The sequence below is a fragment of the Canis lupus genome, chromosome 24, assembly GCF_048164855.1.
Source record: "Canis lupus baileyi chromosome 24, mCanLup2.hap1, whole genome shotgun sequence".
Classification (NCBI taxonomy): domain Eukaryota; kingdom Metazoa; phylum Chordata; class Mammalia; order Carnivora; family Canidae; genus Canis; species Canis lupus.
In genome coordinates this window covers 32,689,550-32,714,360 of record NC_132861.1, presented here as the reverse complement: position 1 = coordinate 32,714,360, position 24,811 = coordinate 32,689,550, and the positions used below count along the sequence as shown (strand labels likewise).

Genomic DNA, 24,811 nt, shown 5'->3' with positions numbered 1-24,811 from the left:
TATATTAACAAACAACTTAATTAGAATTCAATCTGTTTTAAATTAATTTGAATCTCATTATTTGCTTGCTTGCTTAGTGGTATTTTACTCATGATCTAATAGAACACTTGCCCCTGCCCGGGTTGGAACCTACAGTTGGCTTTCCCTGGTAGGAGGGCACATTTTAGCTTTCTCAGACTTGTGACTTTAACCCTTACAGGCTGACACTAATACCTGCTGACATTGTCATTTTGCTCTTAGCACATCACATAGTCGGAGGGGGGAGTGCTTCTACTTTGTTTTCAAGATGCACAGCTAATTGGAACTTGAATGAATTAACCAGCTCTGAAGCTTGCTGCATGCCCCCACAGCTCCCTTCTGGGACTTTAGAATTTACCAGAAAAGGAGTTGAAGAGTCCAGTCTTACACCTTCTGGACAATCATCCAAAGCAGCCACATGCAGAAAGACATTGGAATGCGGGGCCACAGTAGCCCCAGGATTATTTTGTATTTATCTGGCTAATCTTTGCTGAGCAGGTATGAGCCAATTAAATAGATTCCTTTTTTTTTTTTTTTCCCACGGCTGCCTGATGGCCTAGATTATGGAAGGATTCTATCTATTGTTTGATCTGAAGCAGAGAAACCCAAAGCCATGAGCCTGTCTAGATGTTTCTAGTCATTGTACCTGCTTGGGCAGTATCTCCAAAGAGATGACCCCCTGGGAGATTGTTCTGGATCAAGTGGACCGGCTCATTTCTCCTACCGGGATTCTGCAGGAAGAGCGCTAGTGCGCTATTAGGACCAGCAAAGCGGGTGGGTGGGTGGGTGGCGCTTCCAGGCCTGTTCAACTGCTGGCGCCAAGAAGAGAGGCCTTGAACGCAGTTTAAATCGCGACTAGCACCTCTGAGCGGGGAGGCAAAGAGTCGCCTATGTTTTTAACTCGGATTCCGGAGGGTTTCTGCCTGACTCAGTTTCCCCTTCTTGGGGGGGGGGGGAATGTAAGATCTTCCGCTCCTCCTGCTTTCCCCATCTCCTCTTTCTGTCCCATTGTATGATGCGGAGGCCCCGTCTACGGCACTCGGATCGCGAGTTTTTCAACAGATCTGCAGGCCCCGGGGTGGAATGCGCCCCTGTAATCCCCCAAATGGGCGTGGGCGGGACTGCTCGGGAGAGCTGGGCCCTAGGCTGGGCCTCGACCTCAACCTGCGGGGGCGCGGGGGGCGCACAGAAAAGGGCTTTCAGGGCGGGGTGTGTCCCGTCCCTCCCATCGCTCTCCCAGCTGCAGCGCGGCCTCCCTCCCCGCTCGCAGCACTAAGGGCTTGGGCGTCTGCAGCCGCCGCCAGGCCCGCGCGCCCCCGCGGCCAGCCGCCCCTCTCCCGGGCCCGGGCGGGCCCTCCCCGCGCCGCTCCCCTCCCCTCCCCTCCCCTCCGCCCGCCGCCACCCCAATTCCCCGTCGACGCCTGGGCGGGGGCCGAGCGAGCCTTCGCGAAGGGCGAAGGCGGCGGGAGGAGGGCCCGGGCGCCCCTCCCGGGCTGCGCGGCGCCGGCCGGCGGTGCAGTCGCGCGCTCGCCGCCAGCAAAGCCATTGGCTCGGCGCAGTCACCCCACGCGGGGCTGCAGCGGCGGCCTCCGCGGATTGGCGCGCGGGCGGGCATCCAGCGGGGCGCGCGCGAGCGGGTGCGTGCCGCACGGCTGCAGCGGAGCCCGCCGTCTCCGGGCTGGGCTGCCCCGGCCGGCCAGGGCCGCCCCTCCATTGTCCTTGAGCCGCCGAGGCTGCGTGTGGGCGGCTGCCAGCCCCGGCCCCGGCCCCGGCCCCGGCGCCCCGGCCTACAGAAAGGGCGCGAACGGCGCGCTCCCCGCTCGGGCGCACGCCCCGACCGCCGCCCTCGGAGCCACACTGCGGCGTTCGCGCTCTCGCGCCGCCCCCTCCCCGCCGGCGCTCATTTGCATCTCCCACGCCTGTGGCCAATCAGGGCGCGTCTCTCTCGAAGCGGATGGCTTTTGCCTGAGAGGAAAGGGAGTGGCTGGCGGCGCATGCGCCGCGGTGGCCGACTTGAACCGAGGCTTTTATTGCTGTAGTTTATTTCCACCCCTTCCCTCCTGTTCTCTCTCTCTCTTTCTTTTTTTTCCGCCCTAGCTGGGGCTGTGTTGGAGCAGAGGAAGAGAGACAGAGGATTGCATTTATCCCTTAACGTTCCTGAAATCTGCAATCAGCAAGACCGGCTAAGCGAAGCGGTTGCACCTTTTCCAGGGCTGCAAAAAAAAAAAAAAAAAAAAAAGAAAAGAAAAAAAAAAAAAAGAAAAAAATACCATCTCTTTCCTGGCAATTTTGGCTTTAAAGCTGTCCTCTTGAAATTATTGTTATTATTTTTTTAACCGAGAGACAGAGAGATGTCTTATCAGGGGAAGAAAAATATTCCACGCATCACGGTGAGTTTGGTACTTGGGAAATCTGCGATCGGCCAGCAACCTTTTGTGGCAAAGAACATTTAAGGGTTTTGTTTTTTTTTTTTTTAAAGGAGGGGGAGGAAGAGGAACCCAACTTTTCTTTTTTTCTCCCCCCCCCCCCTTTTGCTAAAGAAGGCGATGGTGGTGGTGGTGGGAGATGCAATCACATGGAATTGTAAGCTCCATGATTTGTAAGGCATTAAAATGGGAGCGTAAGTGCATGAAAGGACGTCTTGGGTAGCGCGCCGGAGCCTCCGTATCCTTTTATTGTCAGTCCGAGATGCTGCAGTGCCGGCCTGCGGGGTGTAAGCAAATGGATGCCAGATTGAATATGCGTGCTGGAAGCTCGGATATTGTTCTCCGGGCTGCGTGCTGTGAGGCTGGGCTCCGGGAGCTGGATGGGGAGGTGGTGGAGGGGGGGGTGGTGGAGGATGGAGATATGGATTCTCCCTGTGTCTCCCGCCCCCACCGTAAAGGCTTTCTGGAGCTTTCCTCGGGCTTCAGCCCCGAGGCGTCATGACAGCAGGGGGATGCTGGAAAGGGCAGGGAGGACCAGGATGATGTGGAAAGGGGAAGGAAAAACAGGGACGCGGTGATGAGCAGACCAGGGTGCGGGGGCGGGGGGGGGGGTCAGGCGTGGGCTTTTTGTTGATCAGGGACTGGGTTTGGGTGGCCCTCTCGGCCCCCTCGCCCACGGTGTCGGGGGGGGGACCCCGGCGGGGCTCTGGGCTCGCTTTCTGGGCGTCTTTCTGCCTCTTCTGCAGCCGAAGAGGCGCACACAAAGCGGGCTGGGAGGGTGGGCGCTGGGGACAGCGCCGAGCCGGCTGCAGAGCTAATGGCGCTGCGCGACGCGCGGAGCAAGCAGATGGCCCGGCCCGGCCTCGGCCACACAATGATCGCAGCGGCCGAGGTGTCGGCGCGGCCCTGGGCCTCGGGCTGCTCGTGTGCAAATCGCGAGAAAAAGCATCGACGCGGCGAATTTGCGGTGCTGCAGCGATGAACCGCGGGTTCTTGCTTTCACCAAAGCTCTCCTGCCCCCCCCCACCCCCTCCCCAGTCCTGGCTCTCTGCAGCCCCGAATAAAATCCCGGGGAGGGAGGAACGCGAGGGCAATTCATTGTTATATAATGATGTGCAGTTGGAATTGGCCGGCTGGCGGCTGGGCAGAGACCGAAGAATCCTGGTGAACTCAAGAGGTGCTGAGGGCTGGATGGGAGGGCGCGCTTTGGCTCTGGTTTCCTCCTCAGCCACGGACACCCCGGCTTCCTCTGGATGCACAAGGGCACACCCATCCGCAGGAGGGAGACGTGGAAACAAATGCACAGGGGAGGGGGCGTGTGCTCGGAGGACTGGATGGGATGAGCCAGGCTGTGCTAGGCGAGGGTGGGTACTAGCTTTTTCTCGAAGGCCAAAGACTCAGGATCCGAAAGGGCTGGGCTCAGGGGGATGCAACATTGTGTGTTCCCTGCTCTGGAGGAAGGAGTCTGGGGAGTGGGGATGGGTGGGGAGCAGATTTGCTGCAAAGCTTTAAGTAATTTGCTGTCTTCTTGAATGCAAAAGGCAGTTTCATTTTGACGGGGTGGAGAGAAACACATTTAAAAAGCAAACAATCGAGACCTTATTTATTCCTTTTTTTTTTTTTTTTTTAAGAGCGCCCCCTCTACGCTTAAAATCTGTTTTTATTATCTTAGGACCTATAGCATGGTTTCCCTCCCTCCATCATCATGGCCAGCATCTTATGTAAGAAGCCTTCTGGAAGGCACTAGGGTGGACGGGGCTGTGATGTCTCTTTTTTTTTTTTTTTCCTTAGCATGATATTGGCTCCAGGATTCGCAGTGTTAGCTGGGACAGGTAATGGCAGTGACTAGGGGAGCTAGTTGTGAAGGGCAGGGCTGCTTCATGCTTCCTGAGGCCAGGAGCTGGATGGAGACTAGGGGGCTGGGGGATCCTTATAGACAGAGAAAAGTACCCTGGATCAGGTGACCTTGAGCAAGTGGCTTAACCTCTCAGCCTCAGTTTGCTTATGGTCCTAGGAATGAAAATCTGGCCCCACCCACCTCACAGATGTGTTTTGAGGCTTTGGTGACTTGGGTACATGGCAGGATTTTGTAAAGATCTTTACATTTACCTTGTACAAGTGCCAGAATTATTGTTGACTGTTCATTCCCGTTCAACTTCCTGAAGTCTATAGCAGGATGAAGGACCCTACCATGTACAAAATTAAAAGGATCTTACTGTTTTTCAGTAAGAAAATAAAATAAATACTTTCCATACTTGGCTGTGTCTGCATTCATATGTAAAAGTATCTTTTTCCCTAGGTACCTAGCAGCTTACATATTTTTTATTACTTATTTATGTAATTTATATTTTTACCTCTCATCCCCTATATTTTTTTAAGGATTGGTTATAATTTTCTTTTTTTTTTTTTGATAGGTGCTGAATATAAATAACAGTAAGAATATTGATTTGTAACTGGATTTTAAGTTAGCCATTATCAAAGTGAATGTCATCTTCTGAAATGTTTTGTATATTAAAAGAGCAGTCTGTGGTTCAGCTGGTAACTGAGTCTGGAAGAACACAGGTGCATATCCACTGAACACAGACCGTTAATAATCTCATTCTGTCAACAGCATTTGGGATAGAGATGAGTCATAATGTAATATTTCTGTTGTATTTGTGGCCTTCATGTGCTGCTTGTCATATATATACACATGAACGTATTTTGCACCAATTAAATATAAAATATAAGTGCATCAACAACGTAGATTTTGGAACTTGCCAGTTCATCTACTTGATCACAAAACTCTACCTTTTTCTTAACAGCTTAGTAGTGAAAGTAGTGTATGTTTGAAGTATTTTTTCCTCTCTGTTACAATCTCTGTGATTTACCTCAAAGATAAAAAGTGAATATACAGAACATATTGAAATGAAACTTTGCAGTGGTCGAATCAAGTGTGTTTGTGTAGAGTATCCCATGACAACAGACTTGGTTAATTTTTCCCCGACACGAAACTTGCCAAGAATTGACTTCCCTACATGTGGGTGTGTATATATATATATATATATATTTTTTTTTTTTTTAATGACGTTTAACCTAAAGCCGTTTAAAAAAATATTGTCTTCTTTATCTGAAATGTTTCCACAGCTCTTCAAAGGGAGATTGTTCTTTCATTTTCTTTCTCTTTTCTTTCACTGGAAAGGGATGGTTTTTTTTTTTTTGGTTTTGTTTTGTTTGTAAACCTAGGATAAGCTTTGAGCTTTTGCCAGTGTTTGACTCATCAAGTGATGAATAAGTTGTCACATCAGGTTCACCTTTGTCCCTAAAGCTTTTCCAAAATTGACATATTTTGAGCGTCTCTTTTGAATAGTGAAAAATACGTCCTTAGCTCATTGTCTCATTACCAGTGTTTCTCATAGATCACGTGTGAATTGTGACTTTATTACTTCTTTATTTCAGAGTGATCGTCTTCTGATCAAAGGAGGTAAAATTGTTAATGATGACCAGTCATTCTATGCAGACATATACATGGAAGATGGGTTGATCAAGTAAGTGTAATTCATCATATAGACAAATTTGTGTACTTTCCAGTATTCCTAAGCAGTACCTGCAATTCACATTTGTAGCATCAAACTTTAATAAGGACTTCAAAGGCTTACTAACTTAGGATCTGTTTAAGCTCATTTTGATTGGTGGTAATTAGTGAATTTGAAAACTCAGATTTAGGGAATTCAGAGCCACAGTTAAATGCACACCCATTTCCTTATGTGTTATGTAATTTACTATTTTCACCGAGGTGACACAATGTCCTCTGGTTGCCAGTTCAAATACTTGGTTCATGATCTATTGAATACATTAAAGGTTTTCCTAGAACGTAGTTGTTTCAGTCGATTGCCCCATCGAAGACACAAACGTGGTGTACAGCCTCTTCTCTGAAGATAACACATCTGCTTTCTTAATTAAGAATCCAAGTTGGTGGGGCCAAAGGACACCAAATTGATTACCAAGTAACACACAAAGTACTGCTTCATCCTGAGGGAATTTTGGGTTTCATTCTGTAAGTGGCAACAAGCACAAAGAAGACTGCCCTTGTGCTTATTGTATATTGTGTGGCAGAGGAGAACGGACAGAGGGTTAAGTGAGCTGAGTCTATTGAGTATATACCAGTAGCCTCCTGCCCTCCTCACTGGGGCAGCTCACAGGGCCCTGGAGAAGGAGCGCATCTGTTTAAAGACAAACACTGTAGCATATGACATCTTTTAAATAAGCAGCATTCATCAAGTGCTAGCAGCAAACCAGTTTGGAGGAGTGGAAAACTGAAGTGGATATGTCTGTTGCCTGGAAACTCACACCCTGATTTATGAACCTAAAATAGGTCTTAACATTTCCACATTTAATGTTTTCTCCATGTGTGTTTGCTTGTGACATTCTCCGCTCCAGGCTCTCAAATACCATGACTTTCATGTTCCATTTTCCCCCAATTAGAAGGCAGCATGATACTGGCCTAGAAGTGAGCAAGCCTGTGTCCTATTTTTAGTCAACACTGATTTGTTTCAGAACTTTATCATCTCCTCCTTGATTACTTTTTCCTTCTGAAAAAACTAGTAGCGAGATGTAGCCCAGATGTTTTTTAAAAATTGGAAACAAATCCATGTCCCCCAACATAATATTAGTTGTTCTGTCCTTAGTATCTGAGTAACTGAGCACGTGCTTCCAAATTTTTTTTTTTTTTTAAGATTTTATTTATTCACGAGAGACAGAGAGAGGCAGAGACAGATAGAGGGAGAAGCAGGCTCCCTGCAGGGAGCCTGATGTAGGACTTGATCCCAGGACCCCAGGATCATGCCCTGAGCCAAAGGCAGACGCTCAACCACTGAGCCACCCAGGCACCCTGCTTCCAAATTTTTAAATAGTTGTAATCATTATGTTCCTTTTCCCCCCCCTTTGTTCTACTGCTAACTTTTCCACCCCTGTTTTCTCGGGGTTGAAAATAAATGTAAAGTATAACCAGGTGTGGAGAGAATTGCTATTTGATAATTAGTTCAGGTATATGTGTTACAGAGAAAGTGTTGGGGCCTTTTATATAAATATCTTGGGGCCTTGTTATCATTTGATCTTAGGGGTTTTTTGGCAATTAAACCTCTTCAATCAGGGCTTCTGGTACTTTATTTAAATTTTGTTTTCTAAAAAAAAATTTTTTTTGTTTTCTAGTATGCTCTGCTTTGCCTCTTAGTTGGGAGTAGGGACTGGGGAAGCACACATAATATGAATATGAACAGTAATCCAAAAAGTCTGCAGAACCTAGGGAAGGATAGTATATGGCTTTGTGAAATGTCCTGTCAGATGCCATTTGGTTCAGGGATGGTTTATTGACAACTGTTATCATCCATCCTGTTTATTTAGGCAAATAGGGGAAAACCTGATTGTGCCAGGAGGGGTGAAGACCATTGAAGCCCATTCTAGGATGGTGATCCCTGGAGGGATTGATGTCCATACCCGCTTCCAGATGCCTGACCAAGGAATGACCTCCGCTGATGACTTCTTTCAAGGCACCAAGGCAGCCCTGGCTGGGGGAACCACCATGATCAGTAAGATAGCTTAAAAATAATAATCTTAGAGCTTGGGAGCCATTATTATTTGAAAATGAGTCTTTGTTGTTTGATTCTTTCCTTCAAAAAGTTGCTGGACTGAGCAGGGGATTGATTTACCTCAGAAGTGGGTGGGAGTGGGCCAACCATTTGTCTTGTGTCCTTGTCCTCATTTTCTGTCTGACTTGGAGTCATCCAGTTGAACTTGAGAATATGGTTCTAGAGAATTGTGGTAGGGTAGAAGGAATGGCTTCTTGCTTCCACCTCTGGAATTTTTGTCTTCCTTAACCTGAAAATGTGATTTGATGGTGGTCACTTTAAACACACAGCGTTGGGAGCAATTGTCAAAGCTCTCAGTTTTGAGTCTTTGCTCCAAAGTATTTGAAATTTCATTTTTAAAGAATTCCTGAGGGTGCCTCTTCCTGGGATGAGGATGGGGTGTCATAAATGAAATGTGGAAGGCTGAACCTCTCTATTCCACTGCTAAGAAAATCAAATGGGAGGAATATATCCTGGCCTGGCTTTGACATAAATGAAATTGGGTGGTCCTGCTTGGAGAGGGAGCCACAGATATCATTAAGTGTCATTTAGATATGAAAATTGCTGGCACTAACAGCTGGGTATCCTTCATGCGTTGCTCCAAAGAATTCATGCTTTCCATTCAGCTGAATCTAAAGTGTTATTTCTTGGAGTCATAGCACACATGTTAAGAATTTGCTTGTAGAATGTCAGTTTCCAATGTGTCTCTTGATGTCCCTGTGACAGATCTTATTTTGTCTTTGAGAAGGTGGGCCTACACACACAGCGGTCCATCAGACACATAGGTTAAAAAAAAAAAAAAGTTTATATGAGAGCGAAGGTAAATACATAGTCTTTAAAACTTACAGTTCAATTCAGAAGAGGGTCAAAGTAGAAAGAACTCAGCTGTTTTTATACTTTAGAGAAACCTACTGCTTGTTTTTCAGAATAGTGGTCTTTTCCCCTTACAACTTCAGGGTCTCAGCTTCCTTTTTTTTTAATCCTACTGCCCAGGGAAACATTGCCTTGCCTTCCCCTCTTCGTCTGATCCTCCCTTGCATTTTAAATTGCATGTCCCTGGTCTTCTGTGAGTCCTGGTCTTCAGAATGATTGAAGGATTAGGGAACGTTCTCTCCTGTTCAGCTTTCCAATGACACAGCCTGCAGATTTAAGCCTTGTTACCTCTCTTTTTTTTTTTATTTTTTATTTTTTTGCGGCGCACATCACCTTCTAACCCAGTGGGGCTACTCAAGGTGGGGGTGATCCTCCACACACACCTCAGGACCCTAACCTGGAGAAGGCTGCCATTTTGTCCATGGTATCTGTTAGGACTCACTTGGTACTGGTGGGCATTGCTACCTATCCTCCAGAGCCGGCTGCAGAGCCACATTAGAGCTTTGAGGAGCACAGGCTGCTTGGGTATAAGCCTGCAGGTTATAACCTGTCTCCGTCTAGAGTTCACATGAGGGCCCTGTAGGCCCCCACATTGGTCACAGAGTGTTAATAAGCCACAAATAATATTCCTGAGCGAGTAGTCAGGGATGTCTCATTGGAGGGATTGCTGGGCAGGAGCCCTCCACGGGGGAGAGGCTGCTAACCAGGAGTCTGGTGTTCTGGTCTCCCTCCAGCATTAACTTGCTGTGTGACTGTGGGCCAGTCACCTCACTTAGCGGGGCTGCTCAATGTGCACAATGAAGAATATGCACCATATGACCCTGGATATCCCTCTCAGCTCCCCACACCTGCTGATTCACTGAGCTCAGAGACCGTTTGCCTTTGATCAAATGCACTTTGCTCAGCAGATGCATAAAAACTGTTTTCTCTCAGACTTACTTGAAAGACCCCATCATTCTGTTTTCTCCACTCTTGTGTCCTTGAATGTGCCTTCCACTCCTTACATGTGACCAGTGACCCATTCTTTGGCCTCATTTTCTTTCTTTTTTTTTCTTAATAAAGTTTTTATCTATTTATTGATGAGAGACACAGAGAGGGGCAGAGGCACAAGCAGAGGGAGAAGGAGGCTCCCTGCAAAGGAGCCCAATGTGGTACTTGGTCCTGGATCTTGGGGTTACGCCCTGAGCCAAAGGCATACGCCAACCGCCGCCAACCGCCGAGCCACCCAGGTGTCCTGCGATCATGTTTTAATGTAGGGTTTGTGATGCAGTCAGTTAGGCCAAAGAGTAGGGGAATTCAATGAGCAAACCTCAAAGAGTGAAAGTAATCAGCAGTGGTGGGGATATGGTTGGAGTTGTCACATCCCAAACTCCACTGCTTTTATAGCCTGATAAAAATATTCCTTACAAATAACCACCCACGGTTATTGACGTCTATATAATTCCCACTGGCCTGCCCTTCCCTCAAGATGTAAGTGGTAATAATACGGGTTTGAGGAAATCAGGATTTTTTCTGCTTGCTGGTCATGCATTCTGCATTGCTTCCAGTGAGCGCCCGGCACGGGCACTTTGCGGAGACTATTTTGCAAAGAGGGAGAGCTAGCTTGATATGACTTTGTTGGTACCTTTGACCTGCTCCTTCATGGAGACTGTAGCTTCTTCAGTGAGTATTGAGGCCAAAAGGAAATGCTTAGGGCACTTGGGTGAAAACTCGGAGGAACAGGCCATCGAAGTAAATCAGTGCGCCACTGCCCACACCCCCTTGCTCCCATCTTCCCGCATTGCTACAAGCACATGCCCTTTGCTGTGTGCTCCTCAGGTCCGTCTGAACCGGCACTGCCCAAGGTGCAAATGTAGCAGAGCAGTCCAAGTTTAAAAATGGAGGTGACGCGTCAGCAGCAGAAAATAATATTATTGCCATCAAACAGAGCCTCCCATTGAGACTGGCACAAGGAGATCTTTGTAAGGGGCGTTCAGTGCGGGGCAACTTTGCCCTTTCCATCCAGGGATGGGTGGGCGGAGCCTCCAGACATGCCCTGCAGGAAGCTTCTAGACTGGCTGAGGGGTCAGGGAGGTGGCGGGAGTTGCAGCTTGGGGAAAATGCTGCTGGCTCCCTGGGAGCTTTATGATCATCAGAGTTAAGACCCAGCATCTCCTGGGAAGCAGATGGGAATGGTTACCTCCATTTTATAGAGGGGAAATCTGAGGCCAGAGGGAAGGGCGTTATTTGCTGACACCCTGTGTGTTGGTGTAAGTGGCGGGTGTAGACAATACACCTACATTTCCGGCTCTACCATTTGCCTTCTGTGTGACTTTAAGCCTCAGTGGTCTCATCTGCAAAATGCGTAAAGTTGTTACAAAGGTTGACTTGGAGACATTGGAACAGTACTTGGCCTGTAGTAAGCACTTGGATATGGTAAGTTAAAATTTTTCCATCTCATCTCTGGATCTCTACTTTCCTAATAGAGCCAGAGAAAAGAGCTCCAGCTGCAGGAGGGAGCGGGGTTCTCCGAGTGTGGTCATCAGCTTGTGTACTCCAGTGTCACCTGCGTGCATTTTAAACTGTGCAACTTCTTGGGCTCCACCCAACCTACTGAAGTAGAGAGTGTGCTGGTGGCACCTGTGAACTTGTGTTTGAATCTGGTGATTGTCACATGCACTTGAGCTGTTCGTGAGTATGGATCTCAGGGATCCAAGCCAGATCTCTGCATTCTAGATGTCCAAGGGCCAGGAGCCACAGCTCAGAGAGGAGAGCCTGACTGTCACTTCTGCTAACCTGAACTGCAGGCTCTCTGGAGGGGCGGAGCCCCAACACCATACAGCAGAGACCGGGGCGGGACTTGAGTACAGAGAAGTGAGGACAGACTGCTGCTGCTGAGGGCTGGTGAGCACTGGAAGGGGCCTCTCTGAGTTCTGGACTTGTCACCTTTTAGATGCGGGCCCACTGGATGTGCCTCAGGCATCTCCATCTAGCCATCCCTCTCTTTTGGTGCACAACTCCAGACAGGGTGTTTGTCACAGTCATGCTGGTTTGAACCCATAAAGTCACCCTGTGCAGATTTGGGAGGATTTTATCTCTTTGATCTCTTGCACCCACTCCACGACTGCAACTGATGCATTCATACTTTTGTTGTCTGTAATGGATTTTTGCCCCAGCCTCCTGAAGAGTCTCACTTGCCTCTGGGATCCTGTCTCTATAGCCTGCATGTCTCCTTGCACCCTGGGCTCTTTGTCTGGCATGGTGGGCATCATGCCATCTCCCTCCGGTGAAGCCCTCTGGCTCTCTCTTGTCTGGAGAACGCAGCTCAAGCAACAGAGCCCTCACAACCTGACTCAGTCCTGATGCTCCAGGCTGGACTCATGTTGTCACCTCAGCCAGGGATGCCCTTACCTTCTTTTCTTTGCCTCTAGGAATCTTAATTACCCTTCAGCTAGGTGTTACCTCTGTCCTAGAGCTCCTCCAGAGCCCCGTTCACTGTAATATACCACGGCCTCTTTGTCCCTTGGCAGACATTGGGTTTTTGTCCCATGGCCAGTATGGCATCCATCCTGTGTTACAGCTTGATCAAGACCTCTTTCATTTGAGTACTCCCTACCCGCCCAGCAGTATCTCCCCCCTCAGGTGCTCCACTGATGGCTTCTAGTTGAATGAATGAATGAATGAATGAATGAGTGAAAGAAAGAAAGAAAGAAAGAAAGAAAGAAAGAAAGAAAGAAAGAAAGGAAGGAGACTCTAAGGGGACTTGGTTTCATGCTTCATTTTGAACGTGATGCCAGAGGACTGAGAATCCTGGGGTGGGGTTAGCATGTCTGAGGTCCATCATGGTCATTTCAACTGAAGCAGATATCTCCAGAGGTGACCCCTTGTGTCTGCTTCCCCCACCCCATAGTCACCCAGGGCAGCAGTTGAGGGAGGGCAACATGAGGGGAGAGCCCGGGGCCCATGCATCAGCCTAAGGTCGTGATCGGGCAGCTTCCTCCCCGATCACGGGGACTCTGTTGCCCACAATCCACAATCCTCCCCCTCCGCCTGGACTGTTCTTTCAGGAGGAGGCAGGGTAGCACACACTCACGCGGTCCTCCTGTGGGAGATTGGGCAGTCATACCCTGACACACCTTGGGCAGGTCCGTCCCAGTCCTTTCTGGAGTCTTGCCTCTGGAGGCTGGAGGCCTGACGGAAAGGCGAGGAGGCTTCCCACGGCCCTGCTGGCTGGGCTTTCCTCAGGAGACGTGGCTCCGAGTGTCACTGTGGTACATCCACTGCTTGTCATTTTTTCATCCATGTGGCATTTGGGTTAACTCCCTGCTTCTGATGAGTACACATGTGTGAACACACACACACACTATAATATAAATCGCCTGTAATTGATACTTTGATTATTCCCTTTGCACCATTCATTTGACTCGGGTTAGAAAGTGTTTACAAAAACGGCCGACCACATCAGACTGAAGTTTCAGAGTCCAGGACCAAAGTTGCGGCCACAGAATCTGGCCGCGGTCTGGCGATTAGAAAGCCACGTTAGCCGATGGGCTCTCGTCGCCTCTTGCCCTCCGCTGCTCTGTCTCCCCAGGCACACGTGGGTGAGGTCACTGTGCGAGCAGACACCAACGGGGCCTGCACAGGTGGTGCCAGGACTCTCAGCCATGACCATCTGTCTACTCCGGGCAGGATTTTGGGTTGATCACCTAACACCTGCTGAGCAGAATGCAGGAAGGGAGGGAAAAGATGAGGAGACCCATTGGGTTGGGCTTGACCAGCCAGCCTTGTAGCCCTGTGGGTTTGGGGTAAGGTCCCTCTAGAAACAGAGGTATTCCCATTCGGGTCTCTAGGTCCTGTGGATATTGTCATGATTATCCTAATCTACTCGGGGGGTTCTTGCTGGCTTCTGGCTCTGAGAGCTGGCAGTTCCAACTTTGGAATTCATCCCTGCCTGCAAAGGGGGTGGTAGGCCTTTATCTCCTAAGAAGGCATCTGCATCCTCCCATGATCCGGTTCTGGCTCTGTGTGTGAATGCTGTACACGGAGTTTGGGGAGTCTCAGTACTCGGATGCACCCAGAGCCTATTCTCTGGCTTCCCATAGAGCAGGATGTTTAGACTTTTGGGAGCTTCCTGTTGACTCTGTTGCCCACAATCCACAATGGCGGCTGGAGCCAGGAGTAGTAGCAGGGGAAGTGGAAACGTTGCACTCCAGCAAGGTCTTCCCAGTCTCTAGATGTGAGGGATAGGCTTCAGGGGTCAGCATCCTGAGGGATCAGGGTTCCATGTGGCTATATAAGAGCCTGAATGACACAGACATGTCCGAGGACACCCTGGCTCTGTGTCCTGGCTCTGTAAGCTGAGCAAAGATTTCTGGAGGGCACAGATAATGCCGAATCTGATTGTATATGGCACCTCGCATACGTGGAAGCTGCCTAATAAAGAGCTGAATGAATCTGGACCTACATCTGGACTGCATTGGTGCTTCTACCTTAATAGTTTCACATCATTGTCCTGGGACACCTCTTCTCATGTGAAATCCTACATGGACAGGCCTCCCCTCTTCCTGTCCCCTCTACCACCTGGCAGATAAGGCTGATGAAGATGGAGCTGCTCTGGCTGGAACAGTGGGCTGTGGGAGGGCCCAGGTCTTCGCCCCCTTTCTCACTGTGTTCCCCATCTTGGCAGCCTTTCTGCCTCTGGGGAATCCTTAGCGCTTGGGGAATCCTTAGTGCTTGGCGAAGCCTAGTTCGGAAACCACCCCATTCCATTACTGCCTTCTCCATTGCTTCCCTTCCCTACCTAGCCATGTGACTGCTCCCTGCCTAGCTCCATGTTAAGTTCTAGGAGAAAGGGTGTTCAGTAAGAAGGGACTTACCCACTTAGTCATTTAAGAAACTCCTAACTACACTGTAACTTTGGGGTGGTTTTGTGCAACATATCTTTCGGTTCAAGACAGGAATTGGGACAGAGCACCCATGTCACTTCTGCATAGGTTTGCACTGCTTTGCTTGGATTTTCATGAAAGCCCGTCATAGGTAAACATTCTGTCCTTGTTTGCAAAATTAATGATGCACAGTGTTTTAAAGAGAAAAATGCCTGTCTGAGGGAGTGGCTGGCCTAGGTGTTTGCGTTTTCCGACCTACCATTCATAGTTCTAGCCCCACATCACTCCTTTTGGGCTGCTTTTCTCTTTTTTCCTCTTGGAGAAGACTTCCCTATTTCTTCTTGGAAAATGATTATTTCTTTGGGTTTCGAGGGCTCTGCCTCTGACTTTTCTGCTCTTGTTGGGGGAAGCCATTTACCCAAATTTCTTGCTTTTAATCCATCCTAACTGCCATGGTAATGATAAAGGGTAATTACAGTGAGTAGAAATTAGAGTCTTTCTGGTTAACCCATTTGGGAGGCAGCTCTCTTTGAATGTGACTAAATGTTCCCCTAATGATAGAGAGGATGCAGTGGGGGGCTGGGGTTCTGGCCGAGGCTGCCTGTCCAGGGAAGGGAATTTTGCAGTGAGCCAGAGCAGTAGTTATAAACCTCGGTGGCGCGCCTAGAATCCCCTGGGGACTCTTCATAAACTGCAGAGACCAGAACTTCTGACTTTATTGTTCTAGGTGGCCTGGGCATTAGTTTTTTAAAAATTCCAGGTGATGGCCGGGGTTAAGAGCTGTGGATCTAGGTGCTTGTTCCAACAGCTGGTCTTCAGCTGAAACTGAATGAATATCTGTCAAGGTTTTCTTTCTTTCTTTCTTTCTTTCTCTTTCTTTCTTTCTTTCTTTCTTTCTTTCTTTCTTTCTTTCTTTCTTTCTTTCTTTCTTTCTTTCTCCTTTCCTTTCCTTTCCTTTCCTTTCCTTTCCTTTCCTTTCCTTTCCTTTCCTTTCCTTTCCTTTCCTTTCCTTTCCTCCTTTCTTCTTCCTCTCTCCCTCCCTCCCTTCCTTCCTTCCAGAATTTTATTTATTTATTCATAAGAGACACAGAGACATAGGCAGGGGAGAAGCAGGTTCCCTGCAGGGAGCCTGATGTGGGACTTGATCTCAGGACCCCGGGATCATGACCTGAGCCAAAGACACTCAACCACTGAGCTACCCAGGGGCCCCACTGTCAAGGTTTTCTAAAAGCTGGAGATGCCCTCTGCCACCATTTCCTGCTGTATCCTGTCCTCTTTGTGAAGGGAGGGGGAGGGGGATTGCACTGTCATGACCTGGGGTGTGTGGATTTTGCAGCCAGCAGGTGTCCTCCAGAAGCTAATGAAACATGGTGGGGCTGAGCTAATGTCACCAACAAGGGCCTCCCTTCAGTTGCTGTCCTTGGTGTGCTGGAAGATTGTACTTGGCTAATGCCCTAGTAGGGCACTGGTTAGGACTTGCAGAAGTGGGGTGGAAGGTAGGTGGGGAAGGAATGCTGAAGGTCAATGACAGGGGCTGGGATGGGGCCTGGGATGGGGGCCTGGGACGGGGGTGGGGGGGTGGGGGGGGTGGGGGGAAGGCTGGAATGGGGGCTGGGATGAGTATTTGATGTCCCTGGCCCCATGGGCCACCTGCTGGGCTGGTTTCCCTGAGAAAACCCTAGTGCCTTTAGATTGAATCAATAGTGTTTATGACCTAATCTCCCTCTAATGATAGGTCAGAACTGAAATCCTTCTTTGTGGGGAGCCTATGAGGGAGAACTCAAAAGAGCCTGGTAATAACATAGAATCAGAGACTTTAGGCAACTGTTCAGATTTTCTGTCCTGGCCTCTGTCTTCCCAGTGGGTGGAATTTACTGGACCATGCTTCAGAGGGCAACACAACAGGGCTGGGGCAGCCGAGCTCCAAGGGGCCGAATACCTCAGTTTAGTTTCCCTTTCTAGTACTCGCTGCTTGAGTATGGTCATGTGATACCTTAGTTCTAGATGGCAGTTTCCACGTCTAGAACATGGGGACAATGCTGTCCTGTACGTCGGACTTACGTGCGCAAAGCAAGCAAGGTTGTTTGTACCACTCTTTGGAAATGATTATTGTGACACTTTTGGTACACGTGTGGATCGGTTGATCTATCTATCTACTTAAGTACTCTATTGTGTGTCTGTCTCATCTCTGTGTCTGTCTTTCATTTATCTCCTCTCTCATCTCTATATGTGACATCATCATCTATCTATCTAGTCTGTATGTCTAGCTATCTAATCTCTTGCCTAGCATCTAGATAAATCTTTATTATCTGTCTGATGCATCTACGCAATTTAATATCTACCTACTTATCGAAGGGTCTGTCTATTGATGTGCTCTTCATCTCTCCTGCTCCAAGGGTGCAGTCACATGCCAGCTAATTCCAGATGGCTTATCTCCCTTTGCTGCCACTTGGTGAGTTCAAGGCTTATTTTGTCTTCAAGCCCTTTTGTAATGGACTTTGTATTCTGAACATAGTAAGAAGAACGACTGTCTTGGGAAAACGACCATCTATCTGTCTACCTATCTATGAAGCCCTCTAAAATGGCTTCTTACACAGAAATTTAAAATTGTACTTTTCACTTTCCGCTCCACCTCCAAAAAATCACTGGAAAACTTGGAGCTCGAATTTCTTGACAACACACTCCGCCCCACAGATGCAAAGCGATGTCACCAGGAAACAGCTCATCAAGTCAATAACTCTTGCTAGATTGGAATTCTCAGCCAAACAGGAATTCAGATGAGGCCAACTTTATACTTGGTTGTCACCGTGCTGTTGAACACCCAGGCCTCTCTGTTTCTTGTGGTGGATTCATTACAGTCTCTGCAAGGAGGTTGCATTTGTTGCTGAACCTGCAGAAACCCCTCTTTGCCCTCAGCTCACTGAGCTTCCCGTGCCCAGCCTAGAGTCATGACCCTGGCATCGGGGACAAATTCCTCCCCAGTGGGTGTCCCACTTAGGAGGGCTTTAGCCATATAGAGCCCAACACTCAGAGCATGGTGGGAGAGTCTGGGCAGAATGCTGAGCTTTCTCCTCTCTGGGCAGGCATGGGACATGACCTGTTTTTGACATCAAGTGAAAGGACCATGTCAGACCCCTTGGAGATGAAAGCACTGGTCCCTGATCCGTCATCGGCCAGTTCTGGCAGATAGGAGTAGCTGCTTTTCCCTCAACTGGCACATCTCCTGCTGCTTTCATCCAGCTGGGAGTCTTTATTATTTATAACTTATTTATTTCTTGCGTGGATTCATTAGCTACAAAATCGTGGGTGACAAAATACAAGTAGAACAAACCCATTGTGAAGGCAAGAGGAGAATTTACGTAGAAAACCATTCCCTGAGGGGTGGACAGATATTTTGGGGATACACAGAGCTCAGTGGAGGGGGGTGGAGTTAGTATTTTGGAGAAAATAGAATTTTTGCTTTAGAATTTTATATGCAGATCCAACAGAGTGTTGCAGCTCAGGCCCAGGAGTGGTGGTATGTTTTAAGTGTCATTTTATGCCATTATATGGGGGCTTCAGCCCTATAGGTGGAATGGCCATCTCAGTTTTTGTCCAGGTGAATGCACGTGTGGGAGCGAGAGGGGGTGCTCCTGAGGACAATGGAGTCAACCATGGTGGTCTCAGGTAAACCCAGATGAGCATCACTCTTCCTCTGAGGGGCTTGCCTTGAATTCTCTTGTCCTCAGATGAGCTTGAAAGTGAATGACCCAGTGGCTGCTCTCTGGACCATGCCACTGGCCTGCAAGGACTCGCAGGGCAGAGCTGCATGACTCTTTTGCACTTGAGATGGTTAGAAGAATGTGGGGTAACTCGGAGTGAGCAGGTAATTGGTGTTACTTATTGGGGCATCGGTGCCGGGCCAGCCCTACACATTCCATTTCTAGTCCTTCCATTAGCCCTGAAGATAGGTGGGCTTATGCTCATGCCATAAATGAGGAAGTGGGAAGCCCAGAGAAGCCAGGTGACTTGTATAAACCCACGGGGCTTGCAAATGTTGGGACTGGGATTCTGAGCCAAGCTCTGGGGTGACGGCACTTGCAGATCACAGAATAAAAGGGTACTGTTTGCCTTTTAACAATTAAAAAGTGTGCTCATGAATGCTCCTCTGTGCCAGTGTTGTCGGGTGTTTCACAGATATCCCAGATGCAGCCCCCACCTAGAGTTTGTGGTCAGGCATTGGGCTACTATCCATCCCCAAGGAACAGAAAGATTTTGGTGTTAAAGCTTTATACTGCTCTTTGATCCAACTTTATTTACTTATTTAAATTTTTTTAAAAAAATTATTTATTTGAGAGAGAGAGAGAGAGAGCGGACAAGTAGGGGGAATGGCAGGCAGAGGGAGAGGAAGAAGCCGATTCCCCTCTGAGCAGGGAGCCTGATGGCGGGGTGGGGGTGGGGGGGCTCCATCCCAGGACCCTGAGATCATGACCTGAGCCCAAAGCAGATGCTTAACCGACTGAGCCACCCCGACGCACCCCCAACTTTCATTTAAAATTATTTTTTTCTATAGTATCCAGGGAGGGAGTGATCAGATAGTGACCATCTTCCTTCCACAGGAGGCTGTGTCCAGTGGGGAAAGATGCTCACCACAATGGGGGTCGAGGGTATCTTGCTGTCCAACAGAAGCACTGGATTGATGCCCTAGATTCCCCACCCACCCCCCGTGTCCTGGGGTGTATCTGGAGAGCAATTGAGAGGAGTAACCGATGCCATGCATTTATCAGCTGAACTTACCCCTGGTTCTGGGAGGCCCAGGAGCTCTTTTCCATGTGGGCCAGATTGTGCTGAGTCCTGTCACGCAAGCTGCTTCAAAGGTCTCCTTGCCCTTGCCTGGGCCTCGTCTTTCCTCCTTTTTCTGACTCACTTTGGCATGGTCCCCTGCGAGGTTCACTGGGCTCAGCTCTTTGCAAGGCTGATTGGGAAACACCTCGGGCAGATGGCATTGTTTTAGGAGGACCAAGGACAGGGAGGAAAATCTGACAGTTTTTCCGAGTTGAGATTGCTGTTCTGCACATTGTTTTTTCCTTTATGGAGATAATCCAAGGAGCACCATGAGGTGTAGTGGAAAGAATTTGAGGCCTACACTTCTTGACGACACATCTTCATGACGCTAGGAATCCGAGACCTTAATTCTGGAATTGACCCTGCTGCATATTTATTAGCTCAGGCAGGTTGTCCCTTATTTCTGTCTTGGTTTTGTTGGTTTCCTGAAGGGCCTGGATCAGACTTTCTTGCCTGCTGGGGTTGCAGAAAGGATTCAGTGGGGGCGATGTAGTTGATTGGGCTTGGGCAGGTTAAGTTTGAGGGAGGAATGGGCCCTACAGCCCCGTTTTGCTCCTAACAGTTAATATCATGACACCTGGACACTGAAGTATTTGAAGGGATACATTTGTAGTGATTGACTTCAGCAGTTACCTCACATTTCATCATATATACATCTCTCCTTCCATTGAGATTCGCTCAAAATGGTCCACATAACTCTGAAATCGTATTGTTTTGGACATTATAGCAGCACATCTTCTCCATCACCTAAACTTCTTTTCTTGCTGAGAGCACTCAGCTCTGTTATTGGAGAGTTCTCCTCTGGCACCAGGAAACGTAGTTTACATCTTACTTTGGGAAAGGAGGACTTGCTTTGCTGAATTTTATATCCTGCTTAGTGGGAAATTTAAGCTACCCAATCATTTTCTCCCTTATATTCTAGAAAAAGGCCCATTTGTTTAATTAGAAAAAGGTACTTTTAAATAATGGCTGGCTCCAAGGACAGGTAAAATTTTAACACCAAAGTCTTTGTTACTGGGGGATGGAGAGTGCAAGCTCCAGGTGAGGGCTGTGTCTTAAAGATTGTTTACTGCTATCTCTTCACTTTGCAGCAGGGAATCCAGAGCTCAGGGGGTGATGTGACCTTGGGGACAGGTCTGAGACTGCTGGTGTGCCCTTTCTCTCATGGGGCATGTTTATATCTGTACTAGCGTGCCTCGTGTGCATTTTTGTTCACTACCAACGGTGAGTGCTGGCAGTTCACTCACTCTTAAGAAGAGAAGCTTTTCCACCATGCAAAGCTCATCTCCACAAGAAAGCTCACCTTCTGGAGACTAGCTGAGCAAGGTATCATTCCTCTTTGTGGCAAAAGGGGGGTCTTCATGGAATGGCAAGATATCTCAGCAAAAGACAGACTGGAAAGGCTGATAAAGAAGAAAGAGATTCCCCTATCTAGGGAGATGGAAAATTTTTATTCAACTGTATTCCTGCTGCCTTTGGCTTGAGTGAATAGGCATATGACTTTCATGTCTCAGTTGCAAGAGTCAGGTGATCCCGAAACCACATTCTGCGCAACATTTCTGTTTCTATGACATAAATCCCCGATTTCCATTGTCTCCTTGCCAGTTAAAAGTGGCCCCTAGCGACCGATGGGTTTTCCATCCATGACTGTGCCAGAAAATGTTATTTTCCTGATTGCATTCCCTCTTCATGGATTGGCTTGACCCTTGCCTTTTCCAATTCTCTTTGTCCTGAAGGCAGTTTGCAAAAAACCCCTGCCTGTCCATTCTGCTTGTTCCTAAGAACTTCATCAAGAAAAGATGCTGTGTAAGAGTCTCATTAGTTAAGGCTTCCTTCCTTCCTTCATTTGTTGATTCATTATTTATATGTTGGTTTGCACAAGCTATATTAACTCTCTAAAAGCTAAAAAAAAATATGTATAATTTATAGGCCATAAAACTTACTCTTTTCAAGTGTTCAATTAAATAGTTTTCTGTATATTCATAGAATTGTGCAACCATAACTCCATCTGATGTCAGAACATTCTCACCACCTCCAAAAAGAAACCCCATACCAACTAGCAGCTATACCCCACCCCCAACTCAGGCCAGAGACACTCAGCTACTCTCCATCTCGGTGGATTTGGACATGTCACATAAATGGAATTACATAACACGTGGCCTCTTTTGCATCTGGCTTCCTGCGTTTAGCAGAACGTTTTCAAGGCTCATGCGCGTCGTAGCATGAATTAGCACTTCATTCTTTTTTATGGCTGAGTAATAGTGTGTTGTATGGATAGACCACATTTCGCTTATCCATCGGCCAGTTGATGGCATTTGGATTGTTTCTACTCTGTGGCTGTTGTGAATGATACAATGTTCGTTGGTGGACAAGTTTGTGGGTGCACATATGTTTTCATTTGTCTTGGGTATATATTCAGGAGAGGGAGTGCTGGGGTTTAAGCTAATTCTATCTTTAACTTTCTGAGACCCTGCCAAACTTCTCCAGTGGCACCAATTTTCCATTCCCACCGGCGGTGTAGGAAGGCTCCGATTTCTCCATACCCTTGCCAACACTTGTTATTGTCCATTGTTTTTACCCTAGCCATGTGGGGAGACGTTGAGGAGTGAGGTGGTATGTCATTGTGGTTTGACTTTAGGCTTTATTTTGAGGCCACTCTGCTTGTTCACTGACTCCTAGTCACACTTCTCTTGATCTGTGATGTGAGAGCTTGGTTTTGAGTCTGTTTTCCTAGCCCTGCATAGGGGCACCCGGTGTGACCAGTACAGGGATGCTCCTAGAAATGAAGTAGAATACCTGGAATCAGATACACCCCCCAAAAAAGCAGGGTTCACTGTCCTGGTTGGCTGCTGTGGCTGCCTCTGCCCCCTCTAGATTTGTTCTGGTCTCCCCACATGTTCCAGAGGGAGTCCTGTTCTGCTGCCTCGGTGACCATCCTTCATTGTGCTCTCCAGGGGGATGGGCAGGTAACTGCCCTGTGCCAGGGAGGGAAGTTGGCAGAGGCTCTTTAGCCTGCAGGCCTGGGGAACTCCTGGCTGAACTGGAAATCTCCCGGGCCAGTCCATTCCTGCCTCGGGTGGGCATCCCCCACTTCTCCATAGAACAGATAATTACCTTCTGTGCTGATTGGTACAAAGCCCTTTACACACAGCTGCTTTCTCCTGGGACTCTCCTTTTCACACTCCATAAGATAAACAGGGTGGGAAGTGTCCCCCACTTCCCATGAGGAAATTGCAGAATAGAGAGGTTAAGTGACTTGTCCAAGGCCACCCAACTGATACCAGGCCAAATGCAGACTCCTGTCCTGGTCATCTGGTGGCATGTTGCTGGGCCTCTGTCCTCGGGCAGGGGGACATCAGGCATGTGAACATGGTCTCAGTATGTGCTCTCGATTTGAGGTGCTCTCGATTTGAGGTGCTCTTGATTTCTGATGTAACAGTAGTGAGGACCTGCTGGATCCGAGAACTGACAATATGGTGCTAGGTGGCTGTGGTTGCATTCATGTGGGCTGGTGGAGGGTGATAACGGGGATGTGGTTATTTCCCCAGTGCCATCACAGCTCTTACTTTGTTTAAACAAAGTTAATTAGCGCTGTGGTTTCTCTGGCTAAGAAAACCCTGTTCATTCATCCATTCAGCTGATGTTTCTTATGCCACGTGATAGATACCCATCTAGGCAGTAGAGCTGCAGATACGGTTCCTGTTCTCAAAGAACTTGCAGGCTACTGAGAAGACCCAACAAATAAAAGCTTACCATATAACATGATCATCCCTATACTAAGGTTCAGGGGAACCTGAGGAGAAGAAATCTTTAAAATCTGCCTGAGAGGGTCAGGGGGAGACCTCCAGCGAGGCTTGAAGGCAGTTCAGGATTTGCCCTGGAGTCCAATTGTGGGGCGGGCAGCAGGACGTGTCCAGCCAAAAGAGAGGCATGGATGAATGGATTGAGGCATGTGGGCTCTGGTAAATGAGAGTCTGGCATACTTTAGAATTTACAAGTAAATCAGTATTGTTGGGTATTTAATTTTTTTTTTTTTTCAGCCTGTGGGGCATGGGGAGAATCTACAAGGAATGGGGAGGAGAGGCCAGTGGAGAAGGGGACCACGGTAGAGAGCATCCTGTTGGTGCAGCAGGAGTGTTGCCACCTATCTCTGGGTCAGAGGGGAGCCCCTGCCACTTATTTTTTTTTCTGCTCCTCTCCAATCTCTATTCCCTTCCATTTATTATCAAAATCCAGCCTGTCCTGTCCTAGGCAATGCTGAGAAACTCCAGGTTGTAGAGAGTCAGTTCCTGGAGGGCAGAACCAAGCCATTGATGGGAAACCTTCATTCTGCAAGGACAAGTCTTGGGGAATTCCAGCCTTAGGCATGGGGCTGGTTGTAGGGACCTGTGATGGAGGGATGGACTCTGGATTTGGCTGTATGGTGTTTGAATTCTCCCTTCACTGCACACCAGCTGGGCAAGCATTTTTTATTTCTCTGAGCCACAGTTTTTTATTTCTTCCTTCTTTCCTTTTTAATTTATTTTCTTAAATTGCTCTAACACATACATGAAGTTGACCATTTTGACCATCTTTAAGTGTATAGCTCAGTGGCATTAAGTACGTTCACATTGTGTGTGACCATCACCACCATCCACCTCCAGAACTTTTTTTATCTTCCCAACCTGAAGCTCTATACCTGTTAAACACTAGGTCTCTGTTCCCCCTCCCCGCAACCCCCAACAACCACTATGCTACTTTCTGTGTCTATGAATTTGAAATTCATAGAATTTCATTGTGGGATTGTTGAATCAGACACATTTGTCTTTTTTGTGACTGGCTTATTGCACTCAGCTCAGTGTCTTCAGGGTCCATCCGTGTTGGTGCAGGTGTCAGAATTTCCTTCCTTTTAAAGGCTGAGTTCTAGTCCATTGTATGGATATTCCATATTTTTCAGTCTACTCATCCGTTGACGGGCACTTGGGTTGTTTCCACCTCTTGGCTATTGTGAGCAATCTTCTATGAGCAAGTATCTGTTGCAGTCCTTGATTTTAATCCTTTGGGATATATTCCCAGACATGGAGTTGCTGAATCATATGGTAATTCTTAGCCACATTCTTCTGATATGTAATATGAGGTTTCAAGGTTACTGTGCAACTTACATTTGATAGATTATACAAACTGCTGAGTACATGCTTGGCACGCGATAAATGTTAATCCC

The 24,811-nt window shown here is 47.9% G+C and overlaps 1 protein-coding gene and 1 long non-coding RNA gene across 5 annotated transcripts in view; both read left to right on the top strand.

Annotated features, from left to right (window-relative positions):
- Positions 1–24,811, top strand: part of DPYSL2 (dihydropyrimidinase like 2) — a 138,200-nt gene that overhangs the window by 62,126 nt on the left and 51,263 nt on the right. Inside the window, exons 1-3 of one of the 3 annotated variants that reach the window (XM_072796203.1) lie at positions 1,975–2,408; positions 5,883–5,971; positions 7,827–8,011. In XM_072796203.1, the coding sequence (XP_072652304.1) occupies positions 2,370–2,408; positions 5,883–5,971; positions 7,827–8,011 (313 nt within the window). In that variant the 5' untranslated portion in view covers positions 1,975–2,369. Of the gene's footprint in view, positions 1–1,974; positions 2,409–2,731; positions 2,801–5,882; positions 5,972–7,826; positions 8,012–24,811 lie in introns of those variants that run through there. The other 2 variants (XM_072796204.1, XM_072796202.1) reach the window with 2 other exon arrangements.
- On the top strand, positions 2,811–5,869 carry LOC140615989 (uncharacterized). Of its 2 annotated transcripts, XR_012016505.1 has the most exons (3): positions 2,811–3,035; positions 4,236–4,276; positions 4,859–5,869. It is a non-coding gene; the product is annotated as an uncharacterized lncRNA (long non-coding RNA). The 2 variants fall into 2 exon arrangements; XR_012016504.1 differs by lacking the exon at positions 4,859–5,869 and having other exon boundaries at positions 4,236–4,698.